A 16023-nucleotide genomic window follows, 5' to 3' on the forward strand; every position below is an offset into this window, starting at 1 on the left:
TGCCTCTGACCAGCTCCTGTGCTCCCCTCCCCAGAGCCTTCCACCCTTGCCCACCTCCCTCCATCCAGGGAGACAAGCTGGGCTAGGTCCTCTGGCCCTGACCTGTCTATTTCCAGCTCCCCCGAGTTCCTCTCTGGCCCTCTGCCAATTCCCTTTCACAAATGTGGCCACTGCTTAGGAGTTAAAACAATACGTTTTGTTTAAGAAGGAAATCCTTTCCCACAAAAATATTTGCATTAAAATAAGATCTGGGAATTCCAAGGATGGACTGGGTGAGTGGGTGGATGGAGATAAGAAATTCGGATCCGGAGTAGAGGGAAGCACCTTGGGGACACAGTGATGGGGGAGTTTTGGGGGGTAAGTTCTTTTGAGGGTCGGCTCTGGGCTGGTGCAGCACCAGGAAGGCTCCTTTCGGAGGAGTGTGAATCGCGTGTCAGACTTATTTCAGTGTGAGGCCTCCCGTGGGCCCAGGTGAAGGCTCTGAGGGGGTTCCCCAAGATGTGCCACTTCGGCATGTGGGTTATTTTGAGCTGAAGGCAATGGAGATTCCGTGGGCTCACAAGAAACGTTTACCTCTCCCTTAAAAGAATTGCATTTGGGGCCTTGCCCAGAATAAGAGTCACTATTATCAATGAGTTTGGGTTCCTGTCTCTGATATGAGAGAATTTGTACAGGGACCCTGATAAAAGTGAAGGCAGATTTACCGAGGTTCTGCAGAGGGCGAGGACGCCGAGATTGGGCTGCAGGTTCTGTGCCCTGAATGTGGCGCTTTGGGTTTTTTATTTCTTGGAAACACAGAAGTTGCTGGGGTTGACCAAGCAGGGTGTAGGCTGGCTGGCTTCTTCCTTTTTTGGAACACTATGTCCCGGTACATGTCAGCCACACCAGAGGCTCTGAGACTGTGCAGCACTCTTGGGACACAGGAAGGGACCTGGCTTGGCTTTAGATCTGAAACGCAAACTTAAAAGGATTCAGGTTGGTTCTCAGACCATTGTTTGTTTCCACTCTGGGTTTAAATTACGCATTTTGTACTTTGAATGTCATTTTTATTTTATTTTTAAAATTTATCTTTATTGTTGAAAGCATTAAAAATGCCCCCCTTTTTCTCCCATTGACCGCCTCCCCTCCCAACTGTCCCTCCAGGCCTTCTCCACAATATGTCTGTGTCCATGGGTTATGCATATATTCATATATACATATAAGTTAATCTCTCCCCCTCCCCTATTCACCCCCATTCGTCAGTCTGTTCCATGTATATGTCTCTGAATAGTTTATTTTGTTCATTAGATTCCACATATGAGTGAGATCATGAGATACTTGACTTGCTCTGACTGGCTTATTTCACTTAGCCTAATGCTCTCCAGGTCCCTCCATGCTGCCTCAAAGGGTAAGGGATTCTTCTTTTTTATAGCTGCATAGTATTCCATGGTGTAAATGTACCACAACTTTTTTATTCCACTCATCTACTACTGGGCACTTGGGCTGTTTCCAGATCTTAGCTATTATAAATTACGCTGCTATGAATATTGAGGTGCATATATTCTTTCTAATTGGCCTTTTGGGTTTCTTAGGATATACTCCTAGAAGTGGGATCACTGAGTCATACATTCCCAGGCAGTTCCATATTTAATTTTTTGAGGAAACCCCTCCTGACCATTGCTTCATAGCTACCTAGTGATAATTGCCACCGTTCTGGCAGGGCTTACCTCAGTGGAGCAATTTGTCCTGGCAGGGTTTGATTCGATGGAGCAATGTGGAGGAACGTTTTATTCTACCTGTTTCATTATCACCGGAAATAATATTGTACCACTTATCCACAGGGCAGGGCATCAGCTTTTCTTATTATCCTGCAAATGACTTTCTTCCTCTCTGAAGCCCCAAGGTCCCTTACCTCATCCTGAGCTCAGAATGTTATAGTTACTTTATTTTCCCATTATCTCTCTAAAGAAATTTAATTATTAGACCAGTGAGAAGAACTTAAAGAGTAGAGAAAGATTTCTTCCTTGCCCACAGCTGTTCAGAGAAAACAGCTGAGTCTAGTTTTCTGGAGCAGCTTTCAATGGTCTGGGATGGGCTTAAAGATGCCTCAGAGACTGTATGTTATTCCACCTTTTTAAGAAATTTCTTTTAAAAATATTTTCATTGATTTCAGAGAGAAAGAGAGAGGGAGAGAGAGAGAGAGAGCTAGAAACATCAATGATGAGAAAGAATCATTGATTGGCTGCCTCCTGCACACCCCACACTGGGAATCAAGCCTACCTCACACATGTGCTCTGACTGGGAATTGAACTGTGACCTCCTGATTCATAGGTTGATGCTCAACCACTGAGCCAGGCCCCCTGGGCTTCAAGGAATTTCTGATTTTGTCCTGTTTTGCAGGTACACTTCATTCCTAGTGGCATGAGAGTTTGACTCCATTCTCTTGCATCAGGGAACATGGTACCCAACTGAGACCAGGTCTTCTACCAGCAACAAGAATAGGAGAAAAACAAGCCATGTGTTGTGTCTGTTGACATGGTCTTGGGGCAGACAGAGCAAGCACACAGCTGCTGGCATGAGCCGAGTTTGCCAGAGGTCTGCTCTTCAGCAGAGCAGCCTGAGCTTTCAGCTGGGGAAACTGAACCTTATGCCATATCTGTGTATCTTCTCCATCGCTTGCCCAGCAGGTAGTGTCACCAATGTGTTATCACTGCTTGCATGTGGGCACAGGGACTCTGCTGTCAGCATTTCAGCTGATACCCTGGCAAACCCTGGAATGTGCCATGCAGCAACACGGAATTTTAGGGCATCTCTGTCCAACCATATACATCACATGAAGAAAAAGTGTTGGGTGAGAATTCAAGATGTGACTAAACTGCAGGTCTGATGTAGGGCCAGGGCCCCCTAACCCAATGGGCCACTGCTCCAGGTCAGTCACTTGTTATCCAAACCTTTAGGTAGTGCGGGCAGCTCAAGACAACTAGTGGCCACTACTGGGACACACCTCACTAGGACCAGAGGGCTGGGTGTCGAAATGTTGCCGGGCACATCCTAAGCAAGGTGGGGTCCTAAGCAAGATGGGGTGCAAGGGGCTCCAGGGAGATGCTGTTCAGGGGCATCATGGGGTACCTTAACCAAGTGTGCTTGATGCCTGCTCCTTTGGATCTTTATGACCTAAGAGGGCATTCTCACTGGCAAATACTCGCTTGTCTAATTTTGCTAAAGATTTATTAAAGAAACAACAAACTTTATGCCTCTTCTTGCCCTTTGGGTGTATGGAGTTATGCAAACATGCCACTCTGTGAGCAGGGAGCTTGCACACACACTGCCTGCTTTCCAGGGTTCTCATCCAGATGTGTTGGGCCAAGGACCAGATTTAGAATGGGAATTGCTCACAGTTTTAGGATTTTCAAATGGTCCGTGGTCAGAAATCATGTGGGAAGCATTAGATGTGTCATCTGCAAAGGGGAGAAGATGCTCAAGCAGCACTTGTAGAAAAGTCAGCTTAAATGACACAGAAACTCGTACACGTTAGCGCCATACACTGCAGGTGGCAATGGGAATTGCTCCGCCCATGTGAACATTATCTAGTCACGTGGAGAAAAAATTTAAATCACTCACAGTTTTGTTCCAGAAATTCTGCCTGTAGAAATCTTTGCCACAGAAATAAAAGTAACAGATTGCAAAGTCATACATATAAAGATGTTTATTGTTTGCAGTGGTGAAAACTGGAAACAACCTGAAGGTCCACCAACAAGGAAATGACTACATTAACCAGGGTCTACCTGTCCTGTGGAATATTACCCAGCAATGTAAAAGGATGAGTTAGCTAACTAGCTAGCTGTTGAGCTGGAGAGAGGTTCTTGAAGCAGGGTGAAGTCACAGAGGCAGATTGCAGAGAAAGAAATGTGATCTGCATGATTATAATACTTTTAAAAGACTTAATCAGACAAAAACTCTCTCACATATCTGAGCAAAAAGGAAGTGCAGGCGTCATCTCAGGCAGAAAGGAGGGGGGTTAGGGAAAGTAGAGGGGAAGGCAAGAACAAAAAAATCTTAGGAAAAATGAAAAAAATAATAAAGTTGAGGGAAAATTTAGAATATAAATGCTGACAAATATGTACATTTGTATATGCAAATGGATAAGGGCTAGGAGTTTATAGGAAAAAAAGAAAAACACTGACTTAATCAGATGCTAGGATTGTGAGCAATGTTTTGCTTGAATTTCTGTTGTAATTTTAATGTCACAATAAATGTTCTTTAAAAAGTCAACACTAAGAAGGAACAAGAAAGCAATGGTTGGTGAAATTATTCACATTTAAAAGGACTCCCAAGAATAATTCAGAAGCTTCTCACAGTGTCTTGTACATAGTAGGCACTTGGCAGTCCTTTGCTAAAATGAAGAACCAGACTCACATAGCCTTGGCTTGACCTCATAATTCATAAACACGAGCAAGAATGTTCAAGCACATGCAGTTATGACTAAAAGCTCCATAAATAAAGTTTGCACCTGAATCACCATGTATAAATTCATTTCACGCCCCGCTTAAATCTGAGTTCTGGAACTATTAAAGAAATGAGAAATGACAGCAATTTTAGATAATGTGCTACATAAAGATGAACTGTTTTCATATCAGAAATGAAGTCATTTTGCTTATGTGGCTGTGTGTGCCCTTGTAATTAAACTCAGGAGAGTCTGGGCCTGAAATCTCAACATCAGTTTATTAGCAATTGTTCTTTCTGTCTGGATTGTTGCTGTTATTATTTAGAAAATAAAAATGTTGAGGTCAATACTTCACTCTGTGAAAGGACTCAGGAGGACACGGGAAGCGGGTGGTGAGAGAGGTGCTGGCAGAATGAGAACCAAAACATCTTGGGGGGCCTCTGCTGTCTCAGTGCAGGGTGGGCATCTCCCAGGGGCAGGCTGCTCCCCTGGAATGCCCCGCCCCCAAGTCCTCCACCCCATTTCTATGTTAAAAGCTTCCGAATGTATCTTTGAGAAGAACACAGATAACAGTGGGGGCTCAGAACAAAAGGTGCCCTTATCAACATTCATGTCCTAAAAGACTGCATGTAAACTGTCTGATAATGCACTTTTTTCTCTCTCTTACAGACTCTCTTTATAGGAGAATAGATAAATATTCAGCAGTTGTTATCTCCAAATATGACTCAACAGCTCCTGTGGGTCTCTGAGAGTTCCCCAGAGGGCCTCTTAGGACATTTGATTCATTATTTTTATTTAAGCTGTATTCAAATTTTAAAATATATACTTTAAGCTAAAAATTAGCAAATAATATTTTACAATATATATATTTTAACTAATAAACAGTTAAGAAGTGGTGGATCTATTCTTGCTCATGGCATGGGTTAATTACTTCTTAATTTTATTTTTCAATGACAGTTTACAGTCAACATTATTTTGTATGGATTGCAGTTGTAAAAAATAGTGGTTAGATAATCATATCCTTGACAAAGTGGTCCCCCAATTTTTCAAATGCCCACCGGGCACTGTGAAAGTTATTGCAATATTATTGACTATATCCCCTATGCTTTACAGCATGGATGAATTCTTTATTAGGTCTCCCTAAAGTTTCTTTTTAATCTTTTTGGCTAGGAGGAATTATTTTTTCGTAGTGATAAGTGGTTCACAAAAACGATGGCCTGTCCCCAAAGTGGTGGTAAAAATACTGCTAGAGATTGTGTGGAGTCCCTGGGTGAAGGAAGGCTACTTAAAGATGTCCCTAAAACCATGCACAGAGAGTCAGGAGAGTATTAGAAAGCAAGTATGTTACTTAAAAAACATTTTCTTAAACACATGGACTGTTTCAGAGATGGGAACAGCAAACATAGATCCTTCTTGTGGGGAAAAAAAAATCTTCATGTGACAGACAGATCCTGTGTGGCTCTCGTCTGCTCTGGGAATCAGCCTGGCACTGTTTCCTTACAAGATAATCTCTGGGCTTTTTGTCCAGTTTTATTTCTATTTTAGTTTAATCCCTTTGCTACATTGTAGTATAATTAGAAGAATTAAATGAGACCTCCATGTAAGAAAGGTATGAAACTACATGACCATCAGCTCAGGTCTTCTCATATTTCTAACACTGGCATCTCCAGTTTCATCAGAGACACATTTGGATGCGGCCTTGAGGGCCATCAGGGATCACTGGACAGCCCTGGGACTGCCCAGCGCCCAGCGCCCAGAGCGGGCAGTCTGGGTTAGACAAGCCAGGGTTGAAGTCTGGTTCTACCACTTTCTGGCTACTTCATCTCTCAAAGCCTCCGTTTCTTCTGTGCTTCTGGGAATAACACTACCTCTGAGAATTGTTGGGAAGCATTGCGAATTGCTTGGCACAGTCCCTGATGCGCCCGCTCCCCACCCCCCCAAGTTCACCAAACACTTATTGTGTGAGACGGTGTGCCAGGCACTGCGCCAGGAGCTGAGGATGCAGCGATGAACGCGCCCTCGGACAGCCTGCGGGGGACTGAGACGCGAACAATCCAATTCAAGCAGACGCCCAGGTGGACCCTGGGGAGAGCTACAGAAGCGCTGAGGAATCACTGCTCTTTGGTACCTTCAGAACATGGGGTGGGTGGAGACCGGGGGGCGGGGGAGAGGGGTGCAGAGAATTGGGGTGACTCTGTGGTTTGCTCGCCCGCCCGCTTAGCTCATCTCCCCCCAGGCTTATTTCACAATGAACCAGACGGAAACCAGCAGGCAGAGCATGGCGGGCCGGTCCACAGTGACCCACAGACCTGCTCCGTTTTCCAGCCAGAAATCGCAGCGCTTGACGGAGCAGAGCTCCCGGACCAGCCGCCACAGGATGCGCCGGTGCAGCCGGTTGTCCGGCCTCTCCTGCCACAGCTCCTCCTGGTTGGCGGCCTGGGTGGCGTTGATGCAGTCGCTGACGATCTTCTCCCGGGTCACGTTGGCCTCGGAGCAGCCGTTGTAGTGGATCTCGTCTGGGAACTGCCAGTAGTTGGCCTCGTAGTACCTGTTGGCCTCGGCTCCGAAGTCGATGTCCAGCTTGCGGCCGTGCTTGACGAAGGCGCCCGGGCGCGGCTGCACCTGCACCTGCTGGGCCTGGGTGACCTGGGCGCTGCTGCTGGGCGGCGCCTTGCGGTTCCACTTGATCCGGTGCTTGATGCCGCGCGCCTGCACCGCGGCGAGCTGGCTGCAGAGCAGGACGCACACGGCGGCCAGGCAGCATCCCCCCAGGTGCCTCCCCATCGTGTCAGAACCTGCAAAGGCAAAGGAGGAGGCGGTCACTCCTTCAGCGCGGCTCCCCGCTCCCCGCCCCTCCCGCGGAGACTTTAAGCGGAGGAGTGACACCCTTGCCTCATGCACGTCTGTCCTGAAGCATAATTGTTTTCCCACGCTTGGGCAGCGCAGGGTTAGGCCCGTCCCACTTTTTCTTTCTTTCTTTTTTTTTTTTTTGCTTTGGCCTGGGACTAAATCCACTCCGGGCGGTGACCCTGGCTTTCTCAGACAGATAAGAAGCGGCAACTGGCAATTACACAACCTTTGAATGAGCATGGGAAAGTGAGTGAGTGCTGACTGACTGAATACATATAGGTGTTCTCTGGTGTTCCCAAGCTTTTCAAATCAAGGGGTCCCTGGAAGGCAGACAGTGGAAGAGCTGGAATCAGAGGCTTCTGGGCATAGACTGTATTTATTTATTTATTTATTTATTCATTCATTCATTCATTCATTTTTATATTTCTTTATTGATTTCAGAGAGGAAGGGAGGAGAGAGAGATAGAAGAAACATCAGTGATGAGAGAGAATCATTGATTGGCTGCTTCCTGCACGCCCCCTACTGGGGATCAAGCCTGCAACCCAGGCATATGCCCTTAACCAGAATCGAATCTGGGACCCCTCAGTCCACAGGCTGATGCTCTACCCACTGAGCAAAGCTGGCTAGGGCTGGGCATAGACTGTATTTAAAACAAACAAACAAACAAAAAAAAAACTTTGTTAACCAATGTTCACACATAAAATGAATCTATACACTGCCAATCAGAGCGGCTTACATAATGAGTAGGCTGTGTTTTTATTATTATTGTTGTTGTTTTATGGCTGACACTATTATATGGGCTGTGTTTTTTTTTTTTTTTAATCTTCCCTCGTTATTCTGTATTGCTCTGAGCTGGCACTGGCTTGGGCACTTTCTGTTATCTATTCTAAAAAAGTCACTGGCTGCTGATCCCGAAGGCCTTTAAGGTAGAAAGAGAGAGAGGGGGGAGGAAAAAAAGAGAGAGAAAGAGTGAGAGAGAAGAGAGAGAGAGAGAGAGAGAGAGAGAGAGAGAGAGAGAGAGAGAGAGAGGAGAGGGAGGGAGAGCTGGGATATGTGGGGTCCCTGTCTCTCTCTATGTCCAGGAGTAATTCTTTCATGTTTCATCTCTAGGGACAGTGTGACCCCATCTGCCTTTCCCAGTTGGTTTCTTTCACACTTACCCTGTGTCAGCCTCTGACGTTGCCTACCTTACTTTTCACATGGGGAAGGTATCATATTATTCCCGTGTTATAAAAGTTGTACTGGGAACTAGAGAAATTAGGTAATTTGCCAAGGCCGCACAGGTTTGAACGCAGCTCCTTCTGACACTGCTCCCACCATGCCCACTGCCCTCCTGAATTGCCCGAGGGGCTGGTGCTCAGATTTTGTGCTTCTAACTGGGCATGAAGAGCAGTCCAAAGGGCCCTGAGCTGAGCAAAGAGCTTGGGAGGCTTTTCAGAGGAAATGGGATGATTGGGGGGGGAGGGAGGCCAGGGAAGCGCTGAGGTGACCCCAGGGCATCTGGAGGGCTGCTGATGACATCATGGACTGCCCTCCCTTCCAGCCCCACAATGCGGGAGTGCGTGGCATCTAGCTCCTGAAACTACAATAGTTATTGTGGAAACCCACTTCCCAAGGTCAACCATTTGGGCCATCCCAGCACCCGGACCTTTGTCCGGGGGGAGCAGGGGCGCGGGAAGTTACTACAGCGGAGGCTGTCCCCTAAATGAGGCTTATTGTAAGCCCGTAAGTGCCAGAGCTGGAGGAGGTTTGAAAGCTACCTTGCTTAGCTCCTAACACACCCTCCACCGTCCCCTTGCAGTATTCCTAACAGTGGTTAGCACACCTCAGTTAAAACATTCAAATCCAGTGAGACACTGATCCTTATGTAGCAAAATAGGGAAAATCAACCCAAGTGTTTTTTTAGCCTCTTCAGGGCATCTGCAAAGAAGCCTCTGCTAACATGTCTTAACGTGCAGACATCACCTAGCTCTGCCCCAGGGTGGGCATGAATGTGCCCGCAGCAGCCTATGCTCCCGGCTCAGCACCCACAACCCCTCAGTGTCTCCCCCCCCCCCCCAACACAGTGAGCTCAGAGCAGCTTTCTCCAAAGAGTTTCAAGCAAACGCTCATTAACCTCCGAAATAGGGACCACGCCCCATGTCATAGCCCTTACTCCTTGGGAAGGGAAATCTTAAATAAGAATAATAACATCAATTACAGGCACATTACATTAAATAAAAGCGCAGAGCTCTTGAGAAAGAAATTGGTCTTTCCAGGCCAGGGCTTAAAAGCAAGAGAAAATCCCAACCAGCCAACCCTGCAATAGCATTGTGTTACAGCACCGAAACACAGACCTGCAGCCCCTGATGACCATCCATTCTCACAAGTGTCCCCTGACCTGGGACCCATCCCTCTCAGGAGATGGGAGTCAAGTAACCATGGCGTGGTTTGCAGTCTGAATGGAAATGAGCAGCCCTGAGCACAGAAACGGAATCATGCACAGACTCTGCCTCCCCACCTACCTTGGACTCCCTGGGAACGTGCCCCTGCAGCGATGGCCACACTGTCCTGGAGCACACCCTCTTGGCAGCCAGGCCCTCCCAGCTAAGTAGGAGCTGGAGAGGGAGGGGCATTTTGCTTCTCTCCAAATATGGCAGCCTCCCCTCCCTGCAGGACCAATCGGGGAGTCCCGGGAGCTCCTTTGTCTTGAGAAGGATGGAGCTTCTCATCACTTTCTACAGGAGGATCTTAATGAAGTTCAGCAAAACTTGAGAGTTGCCTCGTATTGTATTTATGTGTTTCTTTAAACGATTGCCAGTTTATTATAAAGAATACAGATTGACAGCCAGGTGAAGAGGGCAAGGGCTGGAAACAAAGAGTTTGGGGCGCACCATCCTCCCAGAAGGTGGATGAGTTCACCAACCTGGAAGTTCTCCGAACCCCACGGTGCCAGGAAACAGGGGACAAAACCCCAAGTATTATAACAAAAGATGCTCCTTCCTATCACCCCTGCCACTCAGGAAGTTACAAGGTTGTAGAAGCTTTTGAGCCAGGAACTGAGGACAGAGATCAAACATAGAGTTCTCATTACATGAGAATGTCACAGCTGGACAGATGGATGGATGCGTCTGTCCAGCTGAGGCTATTTTTAAGACGGGTACTTTTAGAGGTGCCCTCTAGAATGGAAATGAAAAGTGTTTGAAGGAAACTGCTTTTCCATCAATATCTACAACAGAGGGTGGGTTACACAGGCCTTGCTGGACATGCATACTGTCCTGCACCTTTCGACCAGCCAGAGCAAAGGGGCACCCTTTGTGGGAAGAGAGTGGGTGTTCAGCTAGAACCCACAGGGTGAGGGGCCGGGCTTGCATTGGGGAGCGGGTAAAACAGGACTAATGGTGGATAGAAGGCCAAATCAGAGGACTTGTTTGCATGTTGGGCTGCTGGGGTCATGTGGGAAAGCTTGAGCCACTGAATTAGTCCAAACGTCAACGAGTTGAAGACCTGTGACAACCCAGGGAACAGGGAGAGATAGGTGGCGATGAAACAAACACAGTTCAAAGATGGTGGGGGCTGAGAGCGGGTTTCCTCAGAGTGTCTCTGTCTCTACATGATGCCCAGTGTAGCCGGGAGGGGAGCCAGGGAATCAATCGCTCCTTGCATAAGGGACTGTGCATAGATAGCTATTACCACCTCTTATACGAAGGGTCTTGTTCCGGTGTCCCTGTTATGGTCATGATTGCAACTTGAAATAAACAGTGAATTGTGGATGTGTGCATGGAGGGAGATTTGCCTGTAAATAAAAGATGGTCGTCAGCCTGAACATGACTCCATCTATGTACTCTAGATTCATTTCAAAACCCTTTTGTGAACCAAATTAAGCGATTAATTCTAAATCGACCACCAGATGGCGCTAGAAGAGTTTACAAAGACTTTCACCCTGGAGGTAGGAAAGCCCCCAGCTAACGCTGCCCTTGCAGAGCTTCTGTGCTCCAGTTGGATTTGGGGCCTCCAGCTGGACCTTCGTGTCTCCTCTGCCTTTTCTTTTCAAATTTTATCTCATTTTCTTCTTCAAGAAAACACACCACTTTATCATTTTTATCTAGAGTCAGATATTTGGTCTTGAGAACACAAACACAGTAGTGCAAACAGAATAATCTATTTGCAAAATGCAGAAGACAAAGAAAAAAGATCTCAACATTTCACTACCCAGAGACAAGTGTCAGTAGAATTTTGCTCATTGTGTAGATGTTTAGGGTTATAATTAGGGTTTGGGATGTTCAGAGCTGGAAAGAACTCAGAATCCTCTAGCCCAGCTTTCACGCTGTGTGAGGTCATGGGACCCAGATAGGCCCAAGGCCACCCAGCCAGGCAGGCTGTCCCTGCAGGCCCATTGCCCTGCTCTAAACTGTGTGTACTGTTCGCCCTGTCTGTCCCCATCTGTACCATCACCTCCCGGCTGCCTCCATCCCTTTCTTTCCATCCCTTTCCGAGCAGGACTTTGCCCAGAGCACAGTGGGAGGTTGGTTTAGAGCTGATGAGGCTGCAGATTCTTCTTGTGGGGGAACAAAGAGCTGTTTTCGGAGGCACAGAGGAGTGAGGAAGACAGAAAATGTTCAGAAGAAGGGAGGAACTCTGGAAGCTGCAAATGAGGCAAGAAAACTATTAAGCAGTTGCAGGGAGTACAGACCTGCTCCAATCAGCCCGGCAAAGAACAAACAGCCAAGGAATTGGTGTGAGAACATTAGTCTCTTTAAATGAGCTGAGTGGCCAGGGCCCACTGAGTTGTGTCTTCTGGCACCAATAATTATATTAGGGATATATAATTTATTTATCTTTGTTAATACTCACCTGGATATAGTTACCATTGAGATTTAGAGAGAGTGGAAGTAAGGTGAAGAGATAGAGAGAGAAACATCGATGTGAGAGAGAGACATTGATTGGTTGCCTCCCACATGCATCCTGACTGGGGCTGGAGATTGAGCCTGCAACTGAGGTACATGGCCTTGATTGGAATCGAACACATGGCCGTTTAGTCTGTGGGTCGACACTCTAACCACTAAGTAAACCAGCTAGGGCTTAGAATATAATTTAATCTTGATCATGTTTATGAAAACAGGAAGAATGGGATTGATTCCACAGGGCTGGGTGCTCTATGGTGCAAAGGACTATAATATATTTTGCACAAATGGAGAAACAATAGGAAATTATGTGGATTATCCAAAAAAGCAACAGGGAGAGGCTAAGTTCTAGAATGCATGAGAGGGTCATTATTATACCACTCCCAGTTTGATTAGAGCTCAGACCTTTGGAGAACATTTATAAATAAAATAAATATAGTGATTGTTAAGACACAATGTCAAACTGTACCCACAAGGGTTAGTGTGTGGGAAGATCACCCACCATATCTTGGTTTTTTGAAGGTTTATCAAGAGTCTGTTATGTGCTTGGGACCATGTTGTGCCAAAGAAGGCAGAGCTTAGAGATAGATAAGGCAACTAATGGAGCTCCTGGTCTAACAGTAGAGAAATAATTGAAATGGGTTTTGGAAAATAATACTTATTAGAAAGCTGTGTAGCTGTCCAAAGAGCCATACTTAGTTTTTTTCTCACAAAAAGCTACACATATCCTAACTGTACTATTGTACCGTGATTCCATGATCCCCAATGACCAGCAGGGAGCCAAGTCCAATGCAGTTAACGAAAGAGCCTCTTCCATGTTAACATGGGCTCTGTCCCACTCACGCAGACCGCATGGCGGACGAGAGCACAAACTTCGCCAAGCCCAGGGGTTTTATACCAGTGGTGATGTCACTGCTTTGGCTGACCCTGATTGGTTGGGTGAGGGCTAGGTTCAAGTTACACAAAATGGAGTATAACTCCGCCCTGCCCCACAGTGGAATGAGTTTATTCGCCCTGCCCTGCCCTCTTATGTACAGCCCCTTGAGTGTGCCTCTTATGGATGTGAAGGTTTATAATCCTGGATGGTCTCACTCTGACCACTGGGTACACTGGCTTTTGATTCTCCAAGGAGGTGCAAGGTCAGCCACTGTCTGGGGCCACCCAGCAGGAGCTACAGAGACATTTGCAGATTCCTCCTCTTTGTATGGGGTTTGGAAATGCCCAGACGAAGCCCAGCTATGAAGCAAGGCAGCTGCTGCTGCTTCCAGGCCGTGGGCCTTCTTTTGGATTATCTGGAGCTCTCTGACCCAGCTGCAGTTTATTTTAAGCAAAAGGACAGGCCACTCATATGCAAAAGCTGCTGCACACAGCTTGGGTGTGGTTGTAAATTGGGTGGGGTGGGGTCTCTGGGAATCACCAGGGTGGAGCAAACAGTGATGGCTGCCCTGAACCGGAGAAGTCCCCGGTTCTCCAAGTCCTGGGCCCTTGTGCAGGAACAATGATTGCTGCGAGCATCTCTAAGAGTAAGCTGCCCTCGCATTCCAGTCCCAATGCCAGACAGTCCAGTTTCTCCCTGTATGTGCCTGGGTCCCCTGGAGTCTTGCCTGGAACTGCAATTCAGAGCAAGCAGGAGCTTGTATCACCCTCCCAGTTTAAAGAGCAGCACATCCAGGTGCCAGCACTTTCTGCATCAATGAACCTCTTACCAGTCTCAATGAGTTTTCTTCACCTCTCTAGTTGTGGGAGTTCCTCTTAGCCAGTTTTCCTGCAGTTCTGGGTGGTAGTTGTCCTGCTGTTTAGTTGTGTTTCTGATGTGGTTGTGAGAGGCAGCAAGTATAGGTGATTATCTATGCCATCATCTTGTTTTCTTCAAGTGTCAAAACTTCTTTCAATTTAAAAAAAATTATCACCGAGGATATATTTATTAATTATTTGATGATTGAGAGAGAGAGAGAAAGAGAGGTGAGAGAGAAACATCGATGGGTTGCCTCTGACTGGACTCCTGAAATCAAACCTGAAACCTTCTTGGTGTATGAGACGACGCTCCAACCAACTGAGTCACCCAGTCAGGGCAAGACTTGTTTTAATTTTTAAATAAACAATGACAATGATTTGCTAAGTTATAATAAAGCTAAGAACCAATGATAAAGATTAGAGGAGATTAGGCCTAACGTTGTCCCTTTAATTGCAGGGATTCTTAACTTGGAATCCATGGATAGAATTTGGGAGGTACATGAACTTGGATAGGATAAAAAAATCACATCTTTATTTCCACTAACCTCCGCCTGAAATATAGCCTTTGCTCCATGAAGAGTGCCCGGCCTTAGCTGTGCCTGTGAGCATCACCCACTAGGATCACAGACGTTTTTGTCACATTATGGGCATGTGGCCAGCAGTCTCAGTTTTCGAAGGAATGAGGGGGCTTCCAGAACATGAGATTTTCACTGCTAAGATGGGAACATAGGGAGCAAACCAGGACAAGTTGGACATCCCTATCCCAGGTGAAATCCCTTTCATGAATTATTATGCAAATATGGTAGTAGGTCCACCAGATCTTACTTAGTGCATTTAAAAACATTTAATCGGTGTAAAGCTGTTTTGATAGCTATATTTTAGCATTTGTTTTCCTGTGTAACCGCTATTTATTTTATGTACTCAAGAACATTATTCTGAGCCCTGGGCCATGTCTGCGGGCCTAGCCAGCGAGAGGAGGGGGCGGTGGGGGAGCCACCCACCACCTGAGCAGGGACTGGCAGGGGCCGAGAGCGAGCCAGCAAGGGGGGTGGGGTGCGAGGCGAGGCCCAGCCAGGAGCGGGCAACAAGGGGACCTGGAGCAGCAGCTGCAGCGGGCTGGCTGGCCAAGCAGGCGGAGCACTGCAACAAGGCCTCCTCCATGAAGGCAGTGACAGAGCTCAATGAAACTCTCCAGGAAGATGGGAACCTGTGGCCTACAACAATGTGGTTGGTGCCAGGCCATCTTCCCGGAGGATCATCCGCAGCACTGAGCTGAAAACCATGGCCGATGGGAATGCAAAGAAGGTGGAGAAAGGTAATGCTTACCAGGAGAGGACTGAGAAGGAGAGGGGAACAGTGTGCAATGAGGACAAGCTCCTCCTCAAGAACTGCAATGATTTCCAGGTATGTTACCTCAAAATGAGAGGCCATCATCACCTCTTCTTGGCAGAGGTAGCTTCTGGGGAGAAGAAAAACATGTAGTCAAAGCTTCTGAGGTGGCCTACAAGGAAGTTGTTGAAATCAGCAAAGAGCACAGGCAGCCAATGCACCCAATGGGACTGGCCTGGTCCTCATCTTCTTCATGTTACAAGGTCCCAGCATGCACGGGAGCGGGCCTGCCCCTTAGCCAAACAGGTCTTCCAGGATGCCATAGCTGAGCTGGACACACTAAATGAGGATTCCTATAAGGACTTTATGCTCATCATGCTGTTGCGAGACAACCCCACCCAGTGTGGGACGGGCTTACTGGATGAAGAGTCCCTGGCTCTTCCTTTATCCACCAGCCCCCATCATCACTGATTCTTCCCAGCCACAATCACTAGGTATCTAGTGCTAAACCTATCTGTATTGGCAGCACAGCTACTCAGATCTGCTCCCTATCCCAGCTTCTCTGAGCTCCTGACCCCAAGTGGAAGTGACACACAGGTGTGAGGCGGGAGGGAGGATCAGGTATTCACACCCAAGGGAAAACCAGATGGAAGGAGAACCAATGGAGGGTAAGCCAAAACATCACATGTGTGATTCAGATGGGGCATCCAGTTCTCAAAGGATCCAGCAAGGTCTCTGAACAGGGCAAGCAGGTCAAGGTGAGTAAGACAGAGAGAGATGTAATATGGGCAGTTCAGATGCTG

The 16023-nt window shown here is 47.0% G+C and overlaps 1 protein-coding gene and 1 pseudogene across 3 annotated transcripts; one reads left to right on the forward strand and one right to left on the reverse strand.

Moving 5' to 3' along the window:
• Positions 1-1607: 1607 nt before the first annotated feature.
• Positions 1608-13989, reverse strand: PRND (prion like protein doppel). 2 transcript variants are annotated; one of them, XM_084887672.1, is made up of 2 exons: positions 13864-13989; positions 1608-7218 (listed from the first exon to the last, which is right to left on the reverse strand). In XM_084887672.1, the coding sequence occupies exon 2, from the start codon at positions 7205-7207 to the stop codon at positions 6662-6664; it is 546 nt and encodes a 181-aa protein (XP_084743798.1). In that variant the 5' UTR covers positions 7208-7218; positions 13864-13989; the 3' UTR covers positions 1608-6661. The 2 variants fall into 2 exon arrangements, with proteins under 2 accessions (XP_084743798.1, XP_084743797.1); XM_084887671.1 differs by lacking the exon at positions 13864-13989 and adding an exon at positions 9779-9852.
• Positions 13010-15691, forward strand: LOC311624805 (14-3-3 protein eta-like; annotated as a pseudogene). The gene is made up of 2 exons: positions 13010-13060; positions 14857-15691. The product of its transcript is annotated as a 14-3-3 protein eta-like (transcript).
• Positions 15692-16023: the final 332 nt, after the last annotated feature.

This window comes from Pipistrellus hanaki (assembly GCF_964339955.1).
Source record: "Pipistrellus hanaki genome assembly, chromosome: 6".
Taxonomy (NCBI): Eukaryota; Metazoa; Chordata; class Mammalia; order Chiroptera; family Vespertilionidae; genus Pipistrellus; species Pipistrellus hanaki.